We start from the raw sequence: 26,916 nt of genomic DNA on the forward strand, positions 1-26,916 counted from the left end.
TTCTTATCGAGATTATAAAGTGGATGTACGTACACTCTATCGTCGAGACTGTGTACTGATCAAAACTCGGTTGGATGCTGGCATGAATTGAAGGGAGTTTGACACTTTGCCAATAGATTTCCATCTGTTACCGTTGCATTCCAATTTGCCGTAAATTCTTGTTTCTGTAAATTTGATTTGACTCGAGAAACGCATCAATATAAGCATTTGAAATCTATCATATCTTGTTGAACCCAAAGATACCACCATGCTTCCGACATAACCCATGAAAATCCTAGATAATCTTGTAAGCAATCAATCCTTTGGGCACGTCCACACATCTTAGCGTGGTAGCGTCTATCCTCGTTTAGCGCCATCGACCTCCCCAACTTCTGTATACACTCATTTTGACACAACATTTCTGTTCCCGCGCCTGGACGTCCAGGACGAGGAGGATATTTTGGATTATTTTCATATTTTTGTAGGTGAGTTAAATTGTGAAGGGTGTGCGTGGTTTATCCATCAGTATCTTTGCGCATTGCACCCCACGTCAAACCCTCACTCCAGCCAGCCTTGAATTGCGCATTTCCAAGTCTGACCTGACCCATCACAGTCATATAGATTATCATTATGGCATATTCGAATAGCACTAGTGATCGAATGGACGAGTTGCGATTTCGTAGCCAACAGGCATCGAGGAATGATGCGTCTATGCTCGGTCTTGTTTCTCCTCCTCGAAATGGAAACCGAATGCCACAATCGTTACAACCTCAAGAGAGTCGTGGAGGACTGACGAGAAGATTCACTACCGATTCAGGGAGAGTTCCAACAATTGCCTCTATCACCACCCAGCGTCCTGCGCAAGAATCTCAGGAATACGGTCCCTCGGTAAGCCAATTGAATCTGCCTATTACAACAATCGCTATTGTCCTGCAATGGCCTCTTCCGATTTTTCATGCTATCATAAAATTTCTTCTGATACCGTAGCATTTACTGACAATTCAAAAATAGACGTACCATAAAGTACAACTGGTAAGCGATTCTTCTTCTTCAACTACCACGCCATTCTGGTTCCAACCTCCTATTTCTTCGACAAAAAGCAAAACTGCATATTCCCTGCAGTGCAAAGCGCTTTTTCATATCGTCCGATATTCAACTCATCCCGATAAAGCTGACACTCCTATCAGTTAGAGAAAAAGAAACTCGAATACGAGAGGCTCCGTGAACAAAAGAGGCGGTTCGAGGCAGAGATGCAATTGTTGGACCTACAACAACGAAGAGACGAACAAGAGTTACAGCAAATGCAAGAAGATCTTGGTCGATCTAATAACAATAATAACAACGCCGGCCATCAATCAGAACCAACTACACCACCAGAATACAGAGAATCCTCATCTGGATTTCCTTCAGCATTTTCTCGTCCCAATAGATATTCGACGTCTAGCATTACCTCTCCTCCAGGTCTTTATAATCGTCCAGGAAGATCTGGCTCCCAACTCACATCGCCGCAAGCTGGAATCATGCAGTCTAGACTTATAATTGATGATAAGCTACCTTCAAAGTCTGTGCCAGGCTCACGCCGCAATTCAGATGAAGATGAAAAGGAGGAAGCAGTAAGACAAGATCCAACCAGTCATCGTTCCACCAATGCGTACGTATATAAAATTCCCTTGCACTTTCATATGCACAATTTCTTCCTGCACACTGCCATCAAACAATTATTGTCAAAAGTTTGCATTTACTACAAGGCTTTCCCCACAAAACAGAATACAAAGAGCCCCGTATTTTTCTCTATATGCATTCAATGAACAAGTACCTGTTGAATAAATCTGCGGCTGGCTTCTTCATCTCTGGGCATGCGATTGGATAGCTCCTGCTTCAACATAACATTTTTCTAGCCTTGCGCCTGGATGCTGCTCAAAGTAGGGGCACTTGCACATCTTAAACTCATCCCATCTTCGGAGCCACTGAAGCTGGAAAACGGCAAATTGCAGAAAATCCCTTGAGCAAGTTTTTCTGTTGGGAAAGCTATTGAAAGATCAATTATCACCTTTTCCCCCTTTCTCTTCTTTCCACTGCATATCACATTGCCAGTATACAATGTAAAGGTGAATTTGCTGCATCAGAAGAGGGGTCATGAGTATATCCAAATAATTTCGCTTCCAACCGCTTTGACCTCGATATTTTCATACTTTCAAACTTCCGATACTCTCAATACCTTCTAATCAACTCACCACTTTCGATCAGTCAATATATTCACTTGATTGTATTGAATAGGAATGGTTCGATTGACTTTTTGCCTATTTCCCTATTGTCTTTTGCCTCAACAATATCCTCGGCCACTAGTGCCGTTGTACTTCCGACTTTTACTTACTCCCCAAATATCCTTCAACTTTTGATCTTCAACCTTTCAAACCTACAACCTTTCTATTTTCTGATCCTTAACAACTACCACCTTACTTGCTGGGCCAGACTTCAACCTACAAGAAACTCAAAATCAATATTATCCTTCTCAATATCTTCAGCATTTTCTAATTCTCCCTTTCTCCACATTTGATTTCACGAAAATCTTAATTTCTGACCTTTCCTCTTCGATCTACGGACCTCGAATCAAGTTTACGCTTGCTAATACGCCTCAAGTCTCAATAGATATTCTATGCCAGTTACTAAATCTCGCAACGGTATGCACGATATGTTGTCCCTTGACCAAACCAATACCACTCGCTTTCTCTTCGGCGAAGAGGAGAATGCTGCACCCGGAAGCGTTGATAAATATTTGAATATGAACGCTACCGATGACAAATTCCCTATTCTTGTTCGTCGCGACGAGTTCCCTGGTTTGGTATGCAATCTTGAAAAATATTCACCCGCTTGTGCTGACCGCTCTATGCAGCTTTCCGCTTCTTCTGCAGCACTTGATTTAGCCTTATCTCAATCACCTGCACCAGAGTCCAACGCTAATGGTTGGAGTTCGTTTGCCCGCCATCGACCAAATCAACAAAGCCTTCCAATGAATAACCTTCAATCTCCTCAACAAGTCACAACCTCTGTTGGTCAATCTAGCACCGCCGAGTCTCCCATCAGTGTTCGCCCATCCTATCGTCATTCCTTGGATTTGAAGTATTTTGAAGGCCCACAGGATGGTACTGCTCAAGTGACATCTCCACCAAAGCACGTCCAAGCCACCCCACCAAAGCTTCAATCATCCTACTCTGCCAACGACGTCCCAACGGTTCGCACATCTACGAACGGCATGCAGAACAACAACAACACTCCTAATTCGCACGCTCAACAACACTTGCACAATCATAATGCTAGCTTGGGTCGCATTCCACCAAATGCTATGAACAGACTTAGTCGTGAAATGACTTCTGGAGACAATGGCACTCTGCGTGAGGCTCAGAGCGGCTATCAATCGATCCAATCTGCCCTGCAAGCCAGTGCTGCACCTTTCGGTCCAGCTTTAACACAAGCTATGTCCCAAGGCATGTCCCAAGCTCAGATGTCACCATCTGTGACTTCTCCAACCGGCCAACAAAATTACCCTACACCAGTCCAAGGTTATTACAATAATTATGGTATGCATATGATGAGCTTAGGAATGCAGAACATGCAACTTGGTCAACAAATGTACCCTCCTCCGAATTCCTACAACAACTATAGCAATGCGATGTATCAACAACACAATGGTGGACAGAGAGATAGTCAAGCACGAGTCATTCAACAACGTCGTCAAAATGACGGAGAAGGTAAGCTTTCGAGTACCCTATAATCGATACAAGCTAATATATTCTGCAGCAATGAACCGTTTTGCAAACGTAGCCTTAGAGCAGCTTGGTGGCGAGATCTACGCATTATGCAAGGATCAACATGGCTGCCGTTACTTGCAAAAGAAATTGGAAGACCGCAACCCCGAGCAAGTTCACATGATTTGGCTCGAGACAAACCAACATGTCATTGAGCTTATGACCGATCCTTTTGGAAATTATCTTTGTCAAAAGTTGCTTGAATACTGCAACGATGAAGAACGCACTGTCCTCATCGAAAATGCCTCGCACGACTTGGTCCGCATTGCTCTGAATCAACATGGAACACGAGCTTTGCAAAAGATGATCGAGTTTATCTCCACAGCGGGTCAGGTTCAGACAATTATTGGCGCTCTGCGATACCGTGTCGTCGAGCTTATCCAGGATTTGAATGGCAATCATGTCATTCAGAAGTGTCTGAACAAACTCTCTCCAACAGATGCCCAATTCATTTTTGATGCCGTTGGACAGCACTGCGTTGACGTCGGAACTCACAGACATGGCTGCTGTGTCCTTCAGAGATGCATTGATCATGCTTCTGGCGATCAAAAAGCTTGGTTGATTAGACAGATTTCTAACAATGCTTACGTGTTGGTTCAGGATCCTTTTGGTAATTATGTGGTTCAATATATTCTCGATCTCAACGAGCCTATCTTCACCGAGCCTTTGGTTGCTATGTTTGCAGGTCGAGTTGCTCAGTTGTCAAAGCAGAAGTTTAGTTCAAACGTCATTGAGAAGTGTCTTCGATGCGCCCAAGAACCATCCAAGGATATGTTGATTGAGGAAATGCTCCAACCTAACCAGCTTGACGGTCTTTTGCGAGACTCATTCGCCAACTATGTTATTCAGACCGCTTTGGACTATGCCAACTTAAACATGAAGACACGTCTCATTGAGGCTATCCGACCCCACCTGCCAGCTATTCGCACCACACCTTATGGTCGCCGTATTCAAGCTAAGATCCAGGGCAATGAAAACCGCGGAAATACATCGACTGGTCCCACCACTCCTAACGATAACGAGACTGGTCAACTTGCTACTCGTCACCAACGTGGCATGTCCAATGTATCAGCTGGTCCTTTTGTTAGTTCTCCCGGAGGATTTCCAAATGGCATTGGCCCTGCACCCATAACCAATGGTTTACCTCTTCCCGCAATCCAATCTCCAACTCAGCAAGGAGCTGGCTTTCCACCAAATAGTCGTCTTACTTCACCTGCCGCTGCTCATCCATACAATTATGGTAGAGCTGGCGCTCAGTCTGGCAACCAGCCTGGAGCAGGTAGCGACTGGTTTTAATCCCGAAATTTCAATATCAAATTTGGTTGACATTTCGGCATGACGATACGATTTCAACGCTTGTAACGGTACGAGGAACGATATTCATTTTCGAATCAGTCGATGTTGCAGTTCATCTAGCATTTAATCACAACTGAATCTTTTTGATAAGATTTCGATCTTGCATTTAAGCTTTCTGGACAGTTCATCTTCTATGGTTGTATTCACAAACGATTTTCACGGCCCTTTGTTGTTACATTAGCATCATTCTAGAGGTATGGCATTCGTGCATACCTGTTTCTTTTCAATTTCAATTGGCGATAGCGTGCATCACGGAAGCAAAATTTTCCTGCGAGTCTTCAGCCTTTTTGTACCATAGCAGCTTGATCAAAAAAAGATCTTAGCATGATTCAATATGACACCTTCTATCTCTAGCGCAGGGTACAATATGAGCGACTGCGCAGCTCAACTTGTACCTTCATTGGCTGCGACAATAGACTCGATTTTCCTTGTTCTTTGATTTCCTAGCGGTGGTTTTCTGGTTCTAGTTACGCTTTGGCGTGTCAATTGGTTTTTTCACTTGATAGTCATGAGCAGACATCTTGTGCCCACACCTTTCTTCTGCATCTCTCTTCTCTACATCGTGTGGTTCGGTGGGAAGAAAGGCTCTTCTTGTAACCTTCGAGGCTTCTTTTCTTCTTCTTTTCTTCTTTAGCTAGCTTGGCGTATGTTATTGCATCGTCTGCTTCCGTTTACGCACGAATGAAAATGTGCCTCATCTGATGGGTAAATGGTTCATTTGAAGCTTTCTAGAGATCTTCTGACATTATTATTTCTTTCTTTTCTACTGGACTGGTCATGAGCCTTGACTTCGAAGAAAAGCAGAAAAAACTTGTAACTAGAAAGCAATGAGAAATGAAAATTCATGGAATATGTCCTACTGCTTTCATGTGAGTTTTTGGGCTGAGTCTACAACGTCTTGAACTGCTGCCTTTGACTTTTTATTTGCAATTAAGTTCGAATGTGAAGTCCTTGTAGTAGTGAATTCTGTCTAGCGTGTTGAATGATTGAAATTTGACCTGATATATATATTTTATTTAGCCCAGTTGGGATATGCTTCGAGGCATCCTGTTGAGATTTAGGTAGTTGTAGAGGAGGTGAGATAGAGACAACGCATTGAGGCTGTGGGGAAGGGGTGCGGTGCGGTGCGTTTTGGAAGGGTGAGCTTTGAGGCTTGTATACTGTTGGCGGCTAGGTAGAGTGGATTGAATGCACTTGTATTGGAGGGGAGGAAAACAATTCATCAGATGCCATTGTCTTTTATTGTAGTTAGACTGTCTTTTCTCCTTGCATAGAGGACATAATTTGCTGTGGCAAAGCAGTTCACGTAAATAGTATCGAAGCTGAGAAGATCGAAACTCTTCAAAAGGAATGCAATGTCTAAGACCATTAACTCGGTACTTGAATTTTCCTCAAGCATTTCTTCATTCATGTGGAAGTTATAGTCAGGACTTCATTTGCTTCATTCATACTTTAGCATTAACCAAGGATCGTGCTGATACCAGCAGCTTTGTTCATTATCATCACATCACATCACATCATACTATCGCTCCCTTCCCTTCCCTTCCCCTCCCCTCACCCATTTATCCTCATCCATCAATCAACAGCCCACCTCTCCTCCAGCGCAGTTCCCCTCCTCAAACACTTTTCGCCTCCACCTCGACCCCCTTCCCCCTCTCACTCTCACTCCCCCCACCCCTCACCCCCTCACTCCCATAATCCTCTCCACTCAATTTCTCCAAACTAATCCTCTTCGTCTCGGGTATACACAGCGTTGTAAAGATCCCCGCAAACATGAAGACTGCATAGATCTCCAGAACATGGTCCAACCACGGACTTGCAGATTTGGCAGTTGCGCCTCGCACTCGCAGGGGTGCAATGGCCGCTTGGCCTATGATAGAACCAATCTTGCCCATGCCGGCGCTGAAACCGTGAGAGGTGCTGCGGTAGCGGGTGGGGAAACATTCGCCGGGCACGATGAAGGTTGTTGTGTTGGGTCCTGGGGGGGTGGTTACTCAAGATTCGGACTTTAAGAGGTTCTCGAGTTGCAAAGGGAGGAATCGGAAAAAAGGGAAAAAGGATCACGTACCAAAGTTGAAGAAGAATTGAGCAACAACATAAAGACCCAGTAACCCATGACCCGAAAGTTTATGGTAACCAAAACCCATCCCGATAAAAACAATCGTTAGAACAATAAACCCCATAAGTTGAATCGGTTTCCGTCCAATCGTATCAACCGTTGCAACGGTAACCCAATACCCTGGGATCGCACCAGCACACACAATGATGAGATTTCCAATCGCTGTATTCAACAGGGTTTTGTAGACTGTCGGACCTGTTGAATAACCGATCGCAGTCAATATAACCGGATTATTCAACGACAATCCATACCAAGCTACATCGAGCAAAAACCAAGAACCAGCTGTCCCAAAGAGGATTTTGCCATTTTTCCATTGTGAATAATAAGCGACAAAATCACTCCAACTAGCTTTGGGGATTTTTATTTGAGACTTGCCGGCCTGGAGTCCTTGGACTCGCGCTATTTCATCAGGGTGACCTTCCGCTTTACCGGCTATATATGCTTCGACATCCAATTGCGCTTGTTCAACATCGCGCGCGACATCGAATGTATAGCGAGGTGTTTCGGGGATCGTGAGTCGGTAGTAGAGTGCTACACAAGCTAGCGCAGCGGGTATTAGTGGATACTTCGACGGACAGCCTATCTTCGCTAAGCTCAGGAGTATGTTTACCTGGAACCGCGCCAAATCCAATAAGTACTCTCCACATTTTATCGACTGCTAAGCCGCAGACACCTTGACATAATGCGGCGGATTTGGCGGTGAGAAGAGATTCTTTGAAGCCGGCGACTAGGATTAGCATGACGAGACCGGCGACGAATTGGCCGATTCCTTGCATGGCGAAGACGGCACCCATCATTGCTCCACGCCATTTGGTGGTAGCAAATCTATGTGCTTGTTAGACTATGCTTGGTTTTGAACAAGAATATTGCATAACGATGAAGTTTCAAGGGAGTTTAAGCATCCAGAGCTTTTCACAATAATGCATTGATGATTCGGCCAATTTTCACCAATGCGCAGAATGGATTCCACAACTTCAGAACACAAGATTTGATAGCTAATAGAAAGGGAGCTCACTCTGATGTGATAATAGATGAGAGTGGGTAATCACCACCAATTCCTACCAATTGAGTCAGTTCTTCCTCTTCATATCTGATTGAAGATGGCAGGATCATAAGCTTACCGATACCCATAAGAACACGCCAGAAGATTATGACCCCCACGATGTTCACAGCCGGAGAACTCGAGGTTAGAGATTGTGCCACTGTGAGATTGGAAGGTCAGTATTCCCTACCAAGTACAGAACTCAAAAGTAAATGACGAAAATGAAGTATTATTGCTCCATGGAGAGAAAGAGTATACAGAATGCAATACTCGACTCTCAAGTAGAGGGTAAATCGAGGGACAGAAGTTCAAAGTTGAAACAAAAAAGTTAACGATCCATCCGTACTCACATGTAGCAAAAATGATAATGATCAATTCCAGTCCATACTGCGATTACATATAAGCATTGAGGCTTGACGCATGATCAAACCACATACCATCTTCTTGCGTCCCACAATATCCGCCAAGATGCCAAATCCAAACTGACCAACCACCGTGCCCGCACTGGTCGAGACCTTGATTGCCGTGTCGGAATTAGTTGGCATGACTCCTTTGTTATGCGGAAAATAAACTATTCCAAGCATAGTGGTGAGGAGCCCGACAGCAAAGATATCATAAGAATCGGTAAAAAATCCAATGCCGGCAACCACACACGCACGAACATGGTACCATCCGAATGGAGCGCGATCGATTTCAGCTAGAGCGAGTCTTCGTCTTTCATTGGGGTCTTGGATGTGAGCAAAATCATTGTTGAAATTGTGCCAAACGGCATTTCCACCGGAGGTTGTGTGAAGCGCAGCGGGAGCTGACGGGTGAGGTGCGGCTTCTCTGGGGAGCTCTGGGCTCGTCATTGTTAGATGGCTTTGAAGTACTAGAGAGTTTTGAATTCTATGCCTGTCTTATATCACTTTCAATCTTCAGGAGACTTGAAGTAGAGCTGCATTGTAAAATACCCACGAGGTCAGTCAGCTTTATCAAGCAGTGAATGAATGCGCCAGCCAAGCCATGGGGTAACATTCAATTGGTGACTGACTTGTTTCTCACAATCTCACTCGAGGTATAAATCACTGAATATGGCAGGTTCCCGTCCAATTTGTGGCGTGGTAAATGTGGTTGTACCAAACATATTTATATATCAACGAATTACAGATTGTGATATAGAAACGGGCTTCACAAGTGACGAACAGTGTGTTGCATATGATGGCTACAGCCGACGAGGCTGATATTGAAGAATTAAAAGTTACGACAAATCAGATTTTATAGATCTAGCACGTTTCCAGTTCAGAGGTTAATACAAGGTTGCTCAAACCTCCCCAATCAAGCCCTGTAATATGTGTTGCAGGGTGCTATTCATAAAATATATCGCGAGCATGGGTGGTTGTATTGATTCGCTTAATGCACTCGTAGTGTTACCAGCAACGACATCGTATCAAACTTTGAGTCAGTTTTATTAGGTTTGATAAATCGATTGGTTTGATTTCTGTGTAGCCTGGTGATGTAGCGTATGCTGTACCATACGAGGCAACAACTATGTTGCTGTCTATAAGGAGGTACAGGCCCTCCATTTTGTAGAGTTATGGGCCGAAAAGACTGCTCGATCTCAATTTATCCCCGAATAACAATACATAATATATATAATCACTCCACATTAGCTATGAGCCATCTGCGCCACTGTATTGCAGACCCAAGGCGTTCTTGGCATTGATAAGCATTTAAATCGGGATGCTAGAAGCAATGGCGTAGTCCCAAAGAAGGATTCTCGAAGTTTAGATGTCGATGAAAAGAGAGCTCGGCATGGAGCACGTTCTTTCAAGAGATCTTTAGACAGGACGATCTATGACAAACGAAAATCTTCAGATACAAGAGTACTTTCCCTCTTCCTTCGTGTAATCTGCCCTGCCATTATTACGTTCAGCCTTTAGTTGGAATTGGGCAGCCCACGGTTGGAAGCGATATGACATCTGGCTGAAATGTTCACTTCTCTTGGCGCTTCCAAGTTCGATAAGTGTGAATCTTTGTAAACCAGCTGGGATATTTGTGCCGATTTAGCCGTCGCTTACCACTGCAACCATGGGGGTGACTTCAATCTATGCTTCCAATCGAGATATTAGATATCAGTAATAACTATTGACAGAGTCGTGGTTTAACGCTCAAGTCCGAATGATCGTGGGGGCTTAGAAGGTATTTTTTTTTGCAGCCTCTTCGGAACATCAGGCGTGTATACCAAGGTGAGACACTAGGCTTTGTGATTCTTTTGATGTTTCGGTATCTTCTTTGTCAGACATCCACTGCCAGGCTAGCAACGACCAGTTCAATTCCTTACGCCAGAACAGTCCGTGGCCGAGTTCGCTGTCTGCACAAAGACCACCAGTCTTTGGCATACGTTGTCCGAATATTACTCGTCCAAAGCGAGAATGTACGATAGCCATGGAGCACATAACACACGGCTCATGTGTCATGTAAAGCTCCAACTCATGACAAAGATATCCGTCGATCCATTCAGCTGAGTTGTGGTGCTTTGCCTCCAGGGTATCCAATGATTGATCACGGAAAATTGATTTTTGTTCTGAAGTATTCTTCGCTTCTGAGTCTTTGCCAGCTTTACGTTCTTCTTGAACTTTTATTCCATCTGCTACCATCGCAATAACTCGAAGCGCTGCATGCGCTGTAACATTACCAGACCCAACCCGTGGCCATTTCATCCATCGCGCGTCACCAGCAACCGCAAGTATGCGTGCAGCTCCGTTCTTTCTTTCGACAACTACGGCACCGATTTGCTCTCCAACACCTGTCGTGCTTGAAGAACGAGCTACTTCAGCAGCTAAGTCCATATACTTCTCGACTTCTCCTTGTAGGTCTTCTTCTGCTCTAGATACAATTGCTGGATGGGGACCAAACGGATTACTTTTCTTGTATACTATGGGCCAGTATTGAAACGACCAAGACTTCGCTTGTTCTTGCGATGTCGGGGCTAACAAAGGTACTTTGATGGAACAAATGGTTGCTGGATCTAAAATTGGAGAAAGGGCACCGCGTAATTCTTCCGAGCTGATGAGATTTGCAGCTCCCACAAGAAGGAAAAGCTCGGGAGATTCAATGTCGACTGGGTCATCGCTTTCTGCTCTTGCTTCTAGCATTGAAGTGAGAACGTGACCTGGAACGTCCGTTTGTTTCGCAAATCTTCTGATGTGCTGTAGATCATAGCCACCATCTTCAGGAAAGAGTCTCCTTGTTAAACTGAGAAAGTATGAGTACATGCATAGTTCCACAAAAATGAGGGTTAAAACCTACTTAAGAACACCACTAGCTTTTTTCGCTGGAACGCTTGTGATGTAAACACTGAGCAATGAATATCGAGCTCTCGTTTCCAATGTGGTCTTGAGAGGAACAAGACCACTTGATGTAGCCGAAGCCTCGGCCTTGTTTTTGGTGAGTACTTTATTCATTTTTTTCAGTTCCAGGTAACTTGACACTCGTCTTGTATAAATTATTAATTGTTAAGCACCAGTCACTCTTGTCTGCGAATCATCAGTTCAAGATATTTATTACTCGGTTGTGCAGAAAAGGACTCTGTGGGTCAGTAAAAAATTCACCAAGCTTGATTTGCACGTGATCCGACCTGTGTCATTACCTGCCACCTACCTACCTCCCACCTACCTACCTACCTCCCTCCCTACCTACCTCCCTCCCTACCTGGGTGCTCCATCGAACACATCCGATGGAGTGAGAACCCAAGCCAAGGTGCTCTCACTACCCAATTATTTAAATTTATCATTCTCCAAATCGCCAAAAGGGCACGCATCGAAATTCTGTCGATTTTCTCTACCTCTTACAAAGAATGCTAACATTCACAAATCATTAATAAGTGAAGAGCATTTTCATTATATCAGATGTCATCATTTTCTACCTACTGAAGTGGTTCAACTAAAAAATTCCGAATTTAATTACCATTTCACCAGACCAACGTATTTTCATTGATGATGTTCAATCTGAGCATATTTCGATACCTTATCAACAACCCATCGATGATTTGCTTTCCCTTCCCTTGAATTCATATCCCGGCGTGATAATACAAACGCTCCATAACCGATGCCATCCATTCATAAATACATATGTTTATAATTTCCATTCCAAACGCCTATGCTTTAAAACCCCCGGATACCCATTCCCCCATATACACATGTTTGAAAGATTTGCAATTAATCAACTGAAAACTGGAGCTTTCATCTGCCAAAGAGCAACTTTAGCTCTTTCTCTCACATCCAATTCCGGATCATGTTCCAGATTTTCAATTTTTTCGAGGATACCAAGTTGTTTCAAATTATGCACGCGTTGCGCGCAAGCGGGCCCGTCATTCGAATCATCCACCCAGGTGAGATTAGAGACCAGAAAGCACAATGCAACTCGTACTTCGTAAGCTTTATTAGTGAAGTGAGGGATGAGAAGTTTAAGGAGTTCAGTTTGGGCGATGACGATTTGACGATGTTGAGGGATGCTGGCGGCCATATGAACTAGTATATAAACGACAGCGACAATAATTTCTGGTTGAGGGGTAATGACTTTCTTCTCTTGTGCGTTAGAATCTCTGCGATTAGCGTTGGAGGGAATATTGATGATCTTTGGTCGAAGCTTGGATGCCAGAATATCGAAAACTCGATCTTGTCCCAAAGAATTGAAAAGATAGTCAATCATTTCAGTATTTTCTGCAGTGCCACCATGGCCTGATCCTGCACTTGAAATCAAATTTCGTATGAAATCCAGACCTTGTTCTTGAACAGCAAGATCGTCTTTTCTGGCCTTTTTAGCAGGGTTTAGTTCGGCTTCCCTTAGAGCTGCAAGTTTAGCTTCTGCTTGCTGTAAGCTTTTGCTGCGATTGCTACTACTAGATCTGGAGTTGCTATGGGCTGGGAATGAACCATTCATTGGTGATTCAAACTGACTCATCTCAACATCTTCGTCCATAGCATCATCAGACCCAGAGGTTGTGCTATAACTGCTCTCTTTGAGAAGTGCTTCATCTTCTGTATCGTTACAAATGAGGTGGTCTAACCATCCAGAACCTAACTCCTCCAAACACTTTCTTTTAGTCTCATTGCCGACACCACAAACAAAGTGTTTGAGTGCCCAGGTAGCATTGAGACGAAGCTTTGCGTTGGTCGAGTGAGCCTGTTCACAGAGGATCCTAAGTACGCCACATTCCATAAAACTCTGCGAACAAATTAGTAACGAGGTGATAATAGCATCAAATGTGTACAAACCTCTCGCATCGGGGCAACGTCAGTCAAAAGATTGCAGACTGCAGCTGTAGCGGCAATCTGGACTTCGACATCTGAGTGAGTGAGAAGGGGAAATATTGGTGCAACCACTCCATTATCAATCAAGGTAGTCCGAAGTATGCAAACTGATCTTGCCAAGGCGCGGGTAGCGGTACAAGCAGCGATAAGAACGCCCACGTGGTTGATCCCGTACCCATCCTGCTTGCCATCAACTTCGCTTGACACGGGTTTCTTTTCTGTTTTGTCACCTTTATCATTGACCTTGGTCGATGGTTTTTGGGGGCTAGGGTTTAGCGATTCGACAATATAAGGAATGATACCATTATCCACAACGGACTTTCTGTGATCCTCTTTGAAAGGAACAAGAGAGGCTATAGCTCTTAGCACGCTTTCCCTTACTTTTATTTTGTGGACAAGGAGAGCAGATTGACCAGGATCGCCAAGACGTGAGGATGGGGTTTGTTCCACATAATCTTTGGCCTCATTCGACTGAACAGGTGACCAGAATTGGGCATTTTCACTCTCTGGTACTGGCTCATAAGCCAATTTTATCAACTTAGATAGCTTGGGCATTGCTTTGTTTTGAAAAGTGGCCTTTTGAAGATGTTCGCTATCCGTGATCAGTAAGGATAATATTCGTGGAGCCATTTCTGTGATTGACCACTCAATCCTCAACGTTTCATGATCATGAGAAGCATCCTTAGACTTTACTAGGGTGGAATCTTCATTCAACATCTGCACAAGAAGCGGCACCACTAACAAAGCTAATGTCGGTTCTCGGGCTTTGTTGATAAGACCGGCTCGAAATAGAACTGTTAGCAGATATGCAGCCATAAGTCTCTCCTTACATTCTCGTGACCTCATGATAAATATCAAATATGCAACCATGGGGGTTTCAGATTCATCTGGAACCACTTGACTTTCCGGTGATGAACCATTACGATCTGGTGCGCCGCCCCATGTGGAGGCAGAATTAGACTTTCCACGACCATTGGGAGATTCCCGAGAGCTAGATGAACCAAGTGGCGGAAATGCGGAAGCCTGTGCGCTCTTAACTGGATGTTGTGGAATGATCGGGAGTAAATAATCAATAGCATTCAAGTGGCTTTGCTTTGAGCCTAAACCTGCTGTATTGGACGTGTTCCAGGCAGCTCTTGAGTGTTGCAAGACCGGTTCCTCCCCTGCTGGAATCGATGGGAATACGGCCATGATTGATGGGTGATAAAGTAGTTGTGAAGCCCTCAGCTTGGATTCGGCTACAATGCTAGCTAGAGCCTCTAAAATCGCCGGAAAACTAACGTTTGAGGGCGAAGCTTGGGGAAAGTATTCGAGTAGTCCGTCCCTATGCGCAATAATATCTGCACCTGGAATAACCAGTCCCTGAGCTACAACAAAGCTGGCTAGTTTCACAGCTAAAGCATCCAGAACACCGGAAGTTGCTAGACTTTGTTGGTGAGACTCCTGCAAGCATATTCGAGCTATAAGTGATGCCGCCAACGAGATCTGATTTTGTATAATGTGTGATGATGATGTTTGGGAAATGATGCGGGTTAGCGAGGCAAGGTGCGGGCGTATGAATAACGCTGCGGCCAGAGATTTGATGGTAATAGGATGTGCACTTGTGGCAAGCATTGCGGATTCTGCAAGATTGGTTAAGGCCCGAAGTGCTGCGAGAACTGTTTGTGGAGGATTATTCGATGGGCAAAAGTTCGATAGGATAGCTGGGAGCGCAGAGCCATAGTGTAATGGCGCAAGGAAAGCTGGACCGCCTAGTTTATGTTAATGAAGGGTACAATGAGTATAGTAAATCTACTAACCATATGCAAGGCTTCCTAAGACTTGAAGAGCTTGCAGTCGAAGCATTTCCTCCTCCTCCTCTTCTTGTGATGGTCGGATCGCATAACTATGGTCGTGTGCCTTTCCGTCCTGATTTTTGGGAACCGACTTGTTGAGACATAGGCGTACGACAGGTTCCACAAGGCCCATGGTTACAACCATTTCCTTCTTTAAAGCATGACCAACGATTTCATTCTTAAGACCTTTCAAGTTGGCGATCTGCTCCGAGGTAGACCTGGCATTTCGAATCAAGAGCGGCCATCCTTGTGTGGCTAAACTTCTAGCCATAGTGTACTTTCAAGCCAGCGAATGTAGGGAAACTATCTCGAAATAGCACCCGATGACGAAGGAAGTTATTAGAAGAAGCAAGAATTATTTTTTGATTGATTTGTGTTCGATAGGTAAGATGGTGAGATTCGTGGTTGATTAATTAGTAGTAGGTTGGGTAGAAAGAATGTTTGAATGTTGTACGCAGATAGGATAGGGAATTTGTTAATAAGGTTCCATTACCGTAGAACTAAGGTTAATGACGAATGAGTTGTAACTCGTCTCGTACAATACCTACCTCTTCTAAAATCTATAAAACAACACCAACAACAACAATGTAATTGTTGAGAGACAAGTATCGAACAACAGTGCAATCAATCGCTTGAAGAAGAATCCGGTATGTACAATGATTATTACAATATGGAGAGACCTTGGTAGGGACGGTAATCGAGGCAGGTAGATATTGTGTAGGTCAGATAGACATCACCTCGGAGATATGCTCCATGTTCTCGAACCAAACACTCTTTCTTTGCTATTACTGATGGATGACGCGCTCCTCTGGCGTCTGGGGGTTACCTCAAGCGTGGGATTGGATTGGACTTCTTCACATGGATCGGAGGTAGGGAGGAAGGTAGTGGTAGGTACGAGGTAGTGGTAGGTACGAGGTAGTGGAAGGTCGTTCACGGTATCTTACATGCACATGGGATAACGAAAATGAAATGATATAAATTGATCGGACAAATTGAACACCAAATACTCGATAGAAAGAGAACAAGGCGTTATTGTACCACGAGTCATTATCACCCAAGTATACTATCTATCGCATATATACATACGTACACATACCTACACATACCTACACATACATATCCAGGTACTGTACTTAAACATCAACCGGAATCATTCTCAAGCAGAGTTTTCCGGTCAACCCTTTTCTTGCACCTCATTGACTATTTCTTTTGCCTCCTTTACTTCCTCCTTACTAGATACGATACAGATACGTCGCAAAGTCGGTAGAAACAAAACCTTATAAGACTGTACTCCGTACATTCCTACCACTCTCACTTAGGTCCTTCCGCGACTATCAAAAGTATCGAATCGCAGCTATTTCTGACACCACGCCCTATCAAAACCCCACCCCATCGTTCTTACCCACTCGCTCAACTCCACTCCGCCAATTTAGTCCAGAGTCGGAAGGCACTGATCATGATTCAGTTTGAAAAAGGAATATGTTGAAGTCGCCATCACTGAGCAGATCCCAAGCTTCTCCTACTCTCTATCACTATGCACCTACTGCGACACGACCCTCACTGTCGCGCAGAACATCGGCTGCAAACAAGCCTTCTCCTTCGCCACAATCACAACCACAACCACAACAGCAATCGACACCCCAGTCGCAACCAAAGAAATGGGTCTATGTTGATGCATCTACGCAGTGGAGTCCTCCCATGATGCCTTCTAGGATGGCAGATGGAGCATCGCCGTCCGCGGAAGTGAAAGTAGAAGATCCTCCTCCAGAGCCCACCATTGCGCCAGAGCAACCCAACGTCAATGTATTACGAAATATAAACCCACCAATACAACCGGAATCCCCAAGCATGAAGAGACGCCAATCGGCAATTGAAGATGCGAATACTTCCAGTAAAAAGGAGTCTCTCTCGAAAAGAGTAAAACCTCAAACGTCCGTGAAGATTTTGCCTCGACAGTATGAGCACTGTGAGGAAGAGGATATGGTGATTCTTATAGCTAGTATGATCGCAGAATTGATTCAAAGAAATGATGCTCTTCCTCCCCAAGGCGGGGTGTTGACACGCTTTCATTCTAGGTGTGTATATCCATATTGTACCAGGATACCTCTTTACTAATGAGTTCTAGGTCACCTCCTGGGATTTCTGTTCTTGATTATCTGGCGCGGCTTGCAAAGCATGCAACCCTCAAACCTCCTCTTTTACTTTCTATGGTTTATTACATTGATCAACTTTGCGCATCATACCCTGCATTTACAATTACAACATTGACTGTTCATCGATTTTTGATCACAGCAGCGACGGTAGCCTCAAAAGGACTCTCGGACATTTTCTGGAACAATTCTACGTATGCGAGAGTCGGTGGTGTCAAATTGGCAGAATTAGGATTACTGGAGCTTGAATTTTTACACCGTGTTGATTGGAAAATAATCCCAAAGCCAGAAATGTTGACCGATTATTACAAAGGGTTAATTGAGCGAAACGAGCGTTACAAAATGGAAGGAGATATGACGGATGACTCTGATGAATTAGAAGATGACGATGAAGAGAGCGACGAGCCTGATACCCCCGAGCAAGCCGAGGTTAGAGTTGACGCAGATATGAGTAACACGAAGGAGTCAGATGCTCCACATCATAAGACAGAGTCTGGACATGAAGAGTCTTCACGGCCAGAAGGGCCCTGATTGCGTCTCATAATACCCCTTTCTCTTTCGCCTTGATTCTTTGGTTTTATGGCGTTGGGTAGGAGTATTTTACACGGCATTGATAAATAGATCAAGGGGTGCCTCGGGTTTGTCTGTTTTTGAGGGAATCATGTATATACTCAAGTTGAAATGCAAATGGCATTTTTTGCCAAATCTTATGAAAAGCTGTTGCTTTTGCAGGCAAGCAGTCATGTTATCTCGAATGGGTAGAGAAGAAACAGGAAATGGTCTGGGAACATTATAGGACAAATATCAAATTTCTTGAATCGAGGTCGTAACTGAATGAATTCTCAACGTTGTACGTACATTGTGTCGTACAATCCATACATCAAACGTTGAAATTGATCCACAGTATGGAATCTCGAACATTCGCGCTTATCATCTTACGTAATCACAGCCTTCCCCGGACAATAGCTCCACGAAGCTCTCACCTCAAATCTCCAGCTTCGCTCCAACAAACCCGATAACCCAAGCACAATCATGAAACCCGCCACTCTCCTCCTCGCGCTCTGCGCACACTTCCTTCCCTCGACCGCTGCAATCACAGACCAAACAGACACAGCAACAATTTACATCCAACCCCTCCTCTCCGCCTCCGCATACCCACTAGCAAGTATATCCTACAACCCTTCTACTCTCTCCGCCTCCCTCTCATCCTACGATCCTCCTACCGACCTCCTTCCCGAGATATCTTCCTCTCCAGAATCGGACTCCCGTAACCCCAATGAAAATCTCGCTCGCATAGGCATATTCGATCCTGCCACCTCTGTCTTCAAGAGCTCCACTTCTCTTCTCTCCTTGTCGAATTTCGAAAAGGGTTACAGACCGACTATTCTTTTGACGTTGGACTCGCAGGGTGCGGTGCTGGGGGTTACGATTAAGAGTGGTGTTATAGATGCGGGTGCTACGAGGGACTTTGCGCCGAAAGTCGAGATTAGACGGATGGTCGAGGGGAAGGAACCTGTCTTAGGTCCTAAGGTTGTTTTGAGTAAGGAGGGAAAGCTGGAGAAGGAGGTGCCGGAGAAGACTTTCTTGCAAAAGTAAGTCCTTTGTTGTTGGGTTTTGCGATGAGGTCAATTGGATAGATGGATGTGCTAATATTGTGAACTTTAGGTATTGGTGGGTTCTTTTGGGAGCAGCGATGTTAACGATGACTGCGGGAGGATCCGAGTAATAAGTACGGCTATAAACTTGGTATCTGAATTAGAGCGATGCTTCGGGAGTACACGGGCGTTGGATGGGTTCATTAGACATCGTTATGGCTGGGAACCTCTACGAAACGATATGATGATCAGATCTCGGCCGACTTCATCATGTAGACTTTTGAGCCCTCTCGGTGTTAGGTCTCCATGACGCGCAACATGGTGTAGTAGACACTCTATGGCTTTCTCAGGAGCAGAAGGCAAGGAAGTCTCGAGATAGTTGGCGACGTCGCTGTGTAATAGATCAATGAGTAGCGACCTCATCGCTTAAAAGGAACATTATACCCACGGCTCTTTCTAGCATATCGGATAACCTATAAATGCGTACATGTTGAGTATAGGTTCATAATCCGAGCATATTGTACATGTTTCAAAACTAGAATTTACCAGTTCTTTTTTGCTTTTGCGGAAAGATTGTTTGATTGATGATATGCCCAAGAAGACATTCTTCAAATTCGTTATCGTCTTCTTCAGCGTTCAGTCTCAGTTTTAGGAATGAGGAGAGGAGGAATATTATCATTGTTATTAGTAAATACCAGAGAAAAAGAAAGAAGAAATACAAGGTAAGAAGATTTACATCTGGAAAATCGATCACAAATAAGAGAGGAGAAGTATATGGTGTGAAAACACGACGTAGAACACAAGAAGTAAATCTTTCACTTCAGCTACCGAGTTCGCTTGATTCTATGCAGATGAACACTCACATGATATCATCGGCTGCCAATCTTCCCAAAATACCTGCACCGCCTCTATGATATAAAGGGTACTTATCGATCGAAAAAAGATGTTGGACCGATCCCCCCACCGGCCGGGTCTCTCTTCCTACCACGCTCGGGACGTTTGTGCAACCAGGTAGTCGCGCGCCTACGGACCAACTTCATATAACCACGGTCGCTTGTAGTCCTACAATTTAGAAGTTATGGGTGATCAGAGATGGGTTATTGGCGTGATGGTGGTTGTGGAAAGAGGGCTGTAGGGCTGAAGACCCGGACGAGGGCTTTGCGAGGAGGAGCTTGATGTTGTTTGTGGGTTTGGGATGGCTGGTGGGGGGTGGGGATGTTGGGGTTTGATGGGGGTGTACAGGTTTTGGGAGTGATATATTGGGGATGGGATGGAGAGGTTGCGCATGCTTGGTTTTCTGTATTTTGGTTGGTATTTTTGTCTGGGTTTTGGATACTATCTATCTGCTTTCTTGAATTTGGTTGTCTAGTTTACAGAGCTGTTATTCACGCGAAGAAAATACATACAATGGGTAATTCATCATCGCATCACTCCGTCTCCTCTCCAGCATCCACTTCCACATCCACTTCCCAACCTTCCTCCTCCAATTCCTCAACTAAATCGCACAAGCACTTTCACATTCATTCCAATCCTTTTTCCCACTTGCATACCCACAATCGACGAACATCTTCTATCGAAGAGCACGGTTCGCTTTTGAAAAATGCAGATGATGATATCGAAGAGGATGATGATGGTACATATTTACTGCGCAGAGGGAGCACTGAATCGAGAGAAGAATGGCTAGCACGGAAACAAATCATCGCTTCGAGAATTAAGGGAGATGGTGTGGGTGATGTGGGGGTTAAGATGTGGAAGGATTATAGCATTGTTGATGGGAAGGGACGGCTTTGATGGAGGCTTTTGGGTGATGGTTATGCTGGGTTTGTGGTGTGATTTTTGTACTTGGATGGGTATGTTCTTGGAGAGGGGTTTCAATTGAGATGATTTTCGGTTAGATTTTAGGGGGGTTCTTTCAGGTTGTCTTTGTTGTCTTTTTTTTTTGGGAAAAGTATTGTATGAAAGTTTGTTGTTTTGTACGGATTCTTTTGGTAGATTTGAGTATGAAAATATTGCAGATATTTTGAGGTGCTGATAATCATATTTGAGCGTTTTTGAATATCACTTGAATATATGGACTGAAGCTTTGAAAGGGAAGACTTTCCCGGAATCATTGGGGCCAAGTCATTTGTTCATTGAATTCTTGATAGATGAAAGAAGTACTCCGAGATTTGAGGGAGTGTTGGGGACTGCTCGTGGAAGATGGTGACATTCGTAGGTTGTAGCACTAGCCGCAGTTGCTCCTGATCAGGAAGAACTCCCGAGGTATCAGAATTATAATGTAAAGTTTGTTAGCTCACTAGGGCCTAAGCATCGGGAATAGCTTCATAGATGAAACGTTACTCTCGTCAAAGATCTTTTAATCTGTAAGAAGAAGAGAATTGGCATTTCCATTTATCCCTAGCATACAGCTAGAGAGGTATATATACTGTGAATGGACTTCCATCCATTTCCCGCTGCAGCTAGTTAAATGTCAGTGGAATCCGAATCTCGACTCTCGAGGGACTTATATCTAACCACCTACGATTTGCACACGAAGATACTTTACAATTATTCTTCAACAATACTTAACCTTGAAGAGCTCTAAACAACCTTATATTAAGCTACTACCGGGGTTATTCGGCAATCGCTGAAAATTAGACGCCAATTTCAGGGGACTTACAGGGACCGTGATACTATTTATGGGGTATCTTTGCTCTAGATTCCAGAACAACCATGCTAAATTGCTACTACCTCAGCTAAAAGTACTCAGGGTAGCTACTTCCACGTTGTCCTTTACTCCTTCCTTCAGCTGTATTTGTCTAGAGACTATAATACGGATATTATAATGTTGTTTACTCACTAGCATATGGATAACGTTAAATGTCTTGAGCTCTTACCTCCACAAATTATCCAATTACCTACCTAGACAGCACATAGAGAGAAAAACCCTGAAAGCTAGAATCGACGGAGTACCTACCTACTTATTATCCTTGCAGAGCGCACCTGCAATTGGGGGATTATCAAAAGCAAATAAAAATACAGTAGTGTGCCTCTATTCTACGTGTCAGATTCCAACATCTTCTTTAAATTGTTTTCTTCTTTTTGATACCAACTGCATTGTTGCTGAGCCACTATCCAATTTTGTATCATATCCCATATCGTACCGCTTTCAGTCACATTGGTACCCAAAATTCTGGAACATCACATTGAAAAAATCCTCCATTCTTAGATTCCAACACGGAAACGCCTCCCCCTGATCGCATTCAGTTAGTCAGAAAGGCGTATTTATGAATGGCTCGAAGACGCAGAGCTGATTCTGCTAGCAGCCAGCAGCAAGCATCTATGCCAGCCCAACGGCGTCGTTCCACCCTTCGAGATTTACAAGCTTCGAATGCCGATGGAGATGTCGTAGCCCCAAAGGTTATTAATGCTGCACCATCATTGGAAAAGGCGGAAATGTATGGAATCAATGATAAAAGATCTACGTCCTCAAAATTGCTTGCAATGGCGGGGCGCATGTTTATTGAAACAATTCCGCAATGGTTGGCTGTGGGTGCTATGCTTGGGTTGATTTTTGGAGGTTGTTGCTCAAATGTGAGTGCTCCTACACGTTTAGAGGATGAGAGAGGATGAGGAGCTCATTGCATACTTAGGTTTTCGCTTTGGAAGCCATTGTCAAGTAAGTTTTGACTCCCTTGCTTTTGACGTTATGTTGTTTCGAGTACCCCGCTGACATTGATTAAAACAGAGTCGAGAAAGATAGCGGTACATCCCCTCCATGCACCACCTCATCGAATGCCATTCTAATTTTCTGAAGGAACTCTTATGACATTTGTTCAATTCATCTTTGTAGCTGTGACCAGCTACATCTCCCAATTCGATCGAAGTCGACCCCCGCTCTTCCTTACACCAAATCGTGTCCCTATACGTCGATGGATTATAAATATTGTTTTATTCTTTACAATCAATGTCATGAACAATCATGCATTCGGCTATAATATATCAGTGCCTATGCACATCATTTTACGATCTGGAGGTAGTATTACAACCTTGGCTGCGGGATATCTATGGGGGAAGCGATTCTCTAGGATACAAATTATCGCCGTCATTCTTTTGACAATTGGAGTAGTTACAGCAGCTATGTTCGATGCGCAGTCTAAGGTATTATCGCGCTTCTTATACCTCCGAATATCACTAACAATCCCCTTGCAGGACGGAAAAGTAGACGCAGACATACCCTCTTTCAACACAGGACTTGTCATCCTCTTTATTGCCCAAGTGCTCTCCGCAATAATGGGTCTTTACACGGAAGAAACCTACAAAGAATACGGGCCCCACTGGAAAGAGAACCTCTTCTACTCGCATATTCTCGCACTGCCTCTTTTCGCTCCTTTCTTCCCCTCCATGTATCGCCAATTCCTCAGGCTTGCCTCCTCCGCACCGCTCAGCCTTCCCTTCCTCGATGTCCAAACGCTCCCCTCGGACCTCGTCTCCAAATTCTCACAAATTTATCTACCAAGCCAACTCGTCTTTCTCGCTATGAATGTGCTCACACAATATGCATGCATACGCGGAGTTAACTTGCTTGCCGCTGCATCTTCTGCACTTACGGTCACGATTGTGTTGAACGTGAGGAAATTAGCTAGTTTGTTATTGAGTATTTGGTTGTTTGGAAATAGACTTAGTCCTGGGACCTTGGTGGGTGCGTTTTTGGTATTTTTTGCAGGCGGATTGTATGGTTTAGATGGAGGAAGAAAGAAGGGTTCGGGTAGACTTAGAAGTAGTACTAGTAACGGAAAGGTGGGCTAGTCAAAAAATTATATATTATATAAAAAGCTGTTGTTCGAGGATTCAGGGTAAATAGGTTGTGAGATCTCGTGTGTTTTTTTGAATGCCTTCCTTTCAGCGACTATCTTTTCTTTACGAGGGCGTGTTTTTGATGAATGCCGGGTCCGTGCGCAGGGACATTTCCTCACCAAAATAAGCACAAACTCATCTATTTTAAAATTCAATAACAATTAAAATAAAAATAATATTTGAAAAATCTTTTCAAATTTAAATAATTTTTTATATCAAGATTTATATGTAAATTTGGTAAAGTAGAGTTATTAATATTTATAAAGTTATATTCATTATAAAAATCACATAGTAAATATTAGTGAGTTCGGTTATTTTGCCCGGCATTCATCAAAAACACGCCCTCGTAAAGTTAAAGAAGGTTTCATCGGCGTCTTGAATCTTGCCAACTTTCGTCCTGAATTCTGAAAAGCTGGTCCGAGGACTTCGGTGCAATTACATCATCACGAGGAAAAAAGCTCACAAGGTTGATTTAACGAGAAGATATTGATTATAATATTCATTTCCTCGTGCCCTTCCTGCTTGGTATTATCTATCTTCTAACCGGTACATCAAAATTCCCAATCGTCTATGCCAAACTCCCATAAAAACAAATTGCAAGAAACAGAATTAATCTACATATTCTCCGAGTAATCTGTGCTGCGGATATCACTCAAAGCGGGTTTCCCTCTCTAGTTCTTGATACACCAGATATCTTTCTGAGTTGCAGCTTGTGGGTGATGCTGTTGCAGATCTGTCCATACTTTACAGATAACGGGTGGATGGTGTGGTGACTTGTCCCTGAGAGAGTCTCGAAGATATGAATGGAAGTTTCGCAGATAGGATCGATGTCCAGCATCGCATCTTCTTCTCTGAACATATCTTCTTGACCTTCTCTCTCCTCTCGGAAAGATAATGGAGAATCCTCTAGTACTCAAATATGTTGTATTCATCGCCGGTAATCAGATTAATACCGCGATGCAGAGCCCCGTAGCACGCTAGTCCCCAATGATGGGGGCGAGCGTACTCCCTGACTATGGCCTCCCTGAATATATCCTTCCTGCCCATATCCGCCATTACTATACCTGTGAGAATCCACATTACTGTTGTAACCTCTCAAATCCCTACTACTACCACTACCACTGCTACTACCATATCCATTCTGCGACCCTCGAGATCCGTTTCGCGGGGAATTGCTGCTGTCTCTCGAACTATCCCTCTCTACGTATTTATTTGAATGCCGACGACGAGGGAGGGATGATCGATGACCATTAGATTCGTACGCTTTTTTCTTCTCGTCGAATTCGTGCTGTGGGATTTTCTTGACGGGCTCGACGTGTTCCCCGCGGGATCCGAAACAGCAGCACATTTTGGTGGTTTTTGAGGAGAATGAAATGGAAGGGAGGGTTTGGGAAGCCTGAGATAAAAGAAAGACTAATTTTCAGATTCGAAAAGAGTGACTAGATAGTTAAAGAGTGAACAGACGTCTATTTTCCAAGAAGAAGAAGAAGAAGAAGAAATGAATCCAGAAGAATCAAGCGATACCCCTCATCTATATACACGAGCCAATATCCAAAGGATCACGAACAAGTTAGTTGGCCAAACACGATACCACCACCCATCTTACAGACCACCCGTCTTACAGCATCTGCAGGGTCCGGTCTCTAAACCCAATCTCTTCTCATCGCCGCTAACAAACCCCATAACCAACTTCTCCAAGTACCTTTATCCAATCCCAGGGACACGCACCCGAAACCCAGGAACCCCATACCCGGCTATGTGTTAGCGCTCCATGAAGGCTGAGCGGTCGAGGTCCATGGACTTTTGTTCGTTTCAGAGAACTAAAACATGTTGAGGTCATAGAATAAGCGCGGTCGTGGGAAATCGACCGCTGCGGCAAGGTACTCATGGTAGTGTTAAAAGATGAGTTTCTGAATTTTGAGGTACTGTAAGTCGAAGACATGGAATTGAGTCCTAAGTTTTACATTGCAAAGGGTTACGTGTAATACCAAAGCAGAGAAATTAGTATGAAAATAATCCATGGAAATACATATGCCATGAAAATACATATGCAAAGTTATGGAGATACAGATAGATCTGGTAGCCGCCGGCCTAGTAATCAGTTTACCAAACCATCGGGTCAGATCCTATGAAGATCCTACAGGAAGCGGAAATCTTGGGGTATTTCATCATTGCCGAATGTGCTTCTAGATTGTTGTATGATCATTGATTAAGGTATTGAAGTTCCAAGTCCCGGGTGGTGTTTAAAATGCCGAGAGGATGATCTCTCATCTCATTTTGGGAGAGAAATTCAATGGGATGGTCAGGTAAATAGAAAATGATGAAACAATTTCATATTGTATCCCAAGATTTTGCAGGAACAGCTTCCGCTCATGACTTCCAAATAGTATACTCCAACCATCTGATGGATAGTACCCAGCTCAGTAGTAGTACACTAAGTTTCCAAATCCTCACAAACACAACCGCGACTCTACATCTGAAAACTCTGATATTTGATAACCCGGTCTTCTGGTTTGTATATCTTGAACACTATACATTATATTTTTTAAGGGGGAGAGATAGTTCCCCCACGATTTTGATTTTTAGCGAGCCTGATTCTCGTAGTCATGAGTAGGAGATAGGAGAGCGGAAGAGGAGGTATTCACTTAGGCTCACAGTTCAATTAATGCCCGGGTATAAAATGCTTACTCCTCAAGTAGCCTCAGTATGAGCTTTGTTTGAACGCCCGCTGGCATGAATAGTAAGATGGATAGAAAACTGCAAAATCACTCATACTACCCTTTAGATTTGGATGCTTGATACTAGTGCTATCCGGTCTGCTCTATCATTGTCCACCCAAAATGCGATCTGCATTGTAAAATATTCAATGATAGTTGTTTATCCAGAATTCACTAAATACTGTAT

The 26,916-nt window shown here is 43.8% G+C and overlaps 9 protein-coding genes across 9 annotated transcripts; 5 read left to right on the forward strand and 4 right to left on the reverse strand.

Annotated features, from left to right (window-relative positions):
* Positions 1-390: 390 nt before the first annotated feature.
* On the forward strand, positions 391-6,100 carry EAE98_003874 (uncharacterized protein). The gene is made up of 7 exons (XM_038951494.1): positions 391-464; positions 593-867; positions 991-1,011; positions 1,167-1,630; positions 2,620-2,821; positions 2,873-3,728; positions 3,778-6,100. Exons 2-7 carry the CDS (start codon positions 610-612, stop codon positions 5,079-5,081), a joined length of 3,105 nt encoding a protein of 1,034 aa, XP_038811967.1. The 5' UTR covers positions 391-464; positions 593-609; the 3' UTR covers positions 5,082-6,100.
* A 657-nt stretch (positions 6,101-6,757) lies between these two features.
* EAE98_003875 (uncharacterized protein) lies at positions 6,758-9,153 on the reverse strand (the record flags this gene model as incomplete). The annotated part of the gene is made up of 7 exons (XM_038951495.1): positions 6,758-7,119; positions 7,210-7,800; positions 7,871-8,085; positions 8,276-8,318; positions 8,382-8,462; positions 8,653-8,689; positions 8,740-9,153. The coding sequence occupies 7 exons, from the start codon at positions 9,151-9,153 to the stop codon at positions 6,758-6,760; spliced, it is 1,743 nt and encodes a 580-aa protein (XP_038811968.1).
* Positions 9,154-10,512: 1,359 nt separating this feature from the next.
* EAE98_003876 (uncharacterized protein) lies at positions 10,513-11,748 on the reverse strand (the record flags this gene model as incomplete). Its single annotated transcript, XM_038951496.1, has 2 exons — positions 10,513-11,539; positions 11,594-11,748. The coding sequence occupies 2 exons, from the start codon at positions 11,746-11,748 to the stop codon at positions 10,513-10,515; spliced, it is 1,182 nt and encodes a 393-aa protein (XP_038811969.1).
* A 757-nt stretch (positions 11,749-12,505) lies between these two features.
* Positions 12,506-15,702, reverse strand: EAE98_003877 (uncharacterized protein; the record flags this gene model as incomplete). Its single annotated transcript, XM_038951497.1, has 3 exons — positions 12,506-13,510; positions 13,561-15,347; positions 15,396-15,702. The coding sequence occupies 3 exons, from the start codon at positions 15,700-15,702 to the stop codon at positions 12,506-12,508; spliced, it is 3,099 nt and encodes a 1,032-aa protein (XP_038811970.1).
* Positions 15,703-16,910: 1,208 nt separating this feature from the next.
* Positions 16,911-18,112, forward strand: EAE98_003878 (uncharacterized protein; the record flags this gene model as incomplete). Its single annotated transcript, XM_038951498.1, has 2 exons — positions 16,911-17,506; positions 17,557-18,112. The coding sequence occupies 2 exons, from the start codon at positions 16,911-16,913 to the stop codon at positions 18,110-18,112; spliced, it is 1,152 nt and encodes a 383-aa protein (XP_038811971.1).
* Positions 18,113-18,613: 501 nt separating this feature from the next.
* Positions 18,614-19,307, forward strand: EAE98_003879 (uncharacterized protein; the record flags this gene model as incomplete). The annotated part of the gene is made up of 2 exons (XM_038951499.1): positions 18,614-19,173; positions 19,247-19,307. The coding sequence occupies 2 exons, from the start codon at positions 18,614-18,616 to the stop codon at positions 19,305-19,307; spliced, it is 621 nt and encodes a 206-aa protein (XP_038811972.1).
* A 1,276-nt stretch (positions 19,308-20,583) lies between these two features.
* EAE98_003880 (uncharacterized protein) lies at positions 20,584-20,967 on the forward strand (the record flags this gene model as incomplete). The annotated part of the gene is made up of 1 exon (XM_038951500.1): positions 20,584-20,967. The coding sequence occupies one exon, from the start codon at positions 20,584-20,586 to the stop codon at positions 20,965-20,967; it is 384 nt and encodes a 127-aa protein (XP_038811973.1).
* A 1,479-nt stretch (positions 20,968-22,446) lies between these two features.
* EAE98_003881 (uncharacterized protein) lies at positions 22,447-23,964 on the forward strand (the record flags this gene model as incomplete). The annotated part of the gene is made up of 5 exons (XM_038951501.1): positions 22,447-22,749; positions 22,809-22,834; positions 22,904-22,920; positions 22,973-23,316; positions 23,368-23,964. 5 exons carry the CDS (start codon positions 22,447-22,449, stop codon positions 23,962-23,964), a joined length of 1,287 nt encoding a protein of 428 aa, XP_038811974.1.
* A 994-nt stretch (positions 23,965-24,958) lies between these two features.
* EAE98_003882 (uncharacterized protein) lies at positions 24,959-25,360 on the reverse strand (the record flags this gene model as incomplete). Its single annotated transcript, XM_038951502.1, has 1 exon — positions 24,959-25,360. One exon carries the CDS (start codon positions 25,358-25,360, stop codon positions 24,959-24,961), a length of 402 nt encoding a protein of 133 aa, XP_038811975.1.
* Positions 25,361-26,916: the final 1,556 nt, after the last annotated feature.

This window comes from Botrytis deweyae (genome assembly GCF_014898535.1).
Source record: "Botrytis deweyae strain B1 chromosome Unknown BDEW_007, whole genome shotgun sequence".
In the NCBI taxonomy this organism is placed as follows: Eukaryota; Fungi; Ascomycota; class Leotiomycetes; order Helotiales; family Sclerotiniaceae; genus Botrytis; species Botrytis deweyae.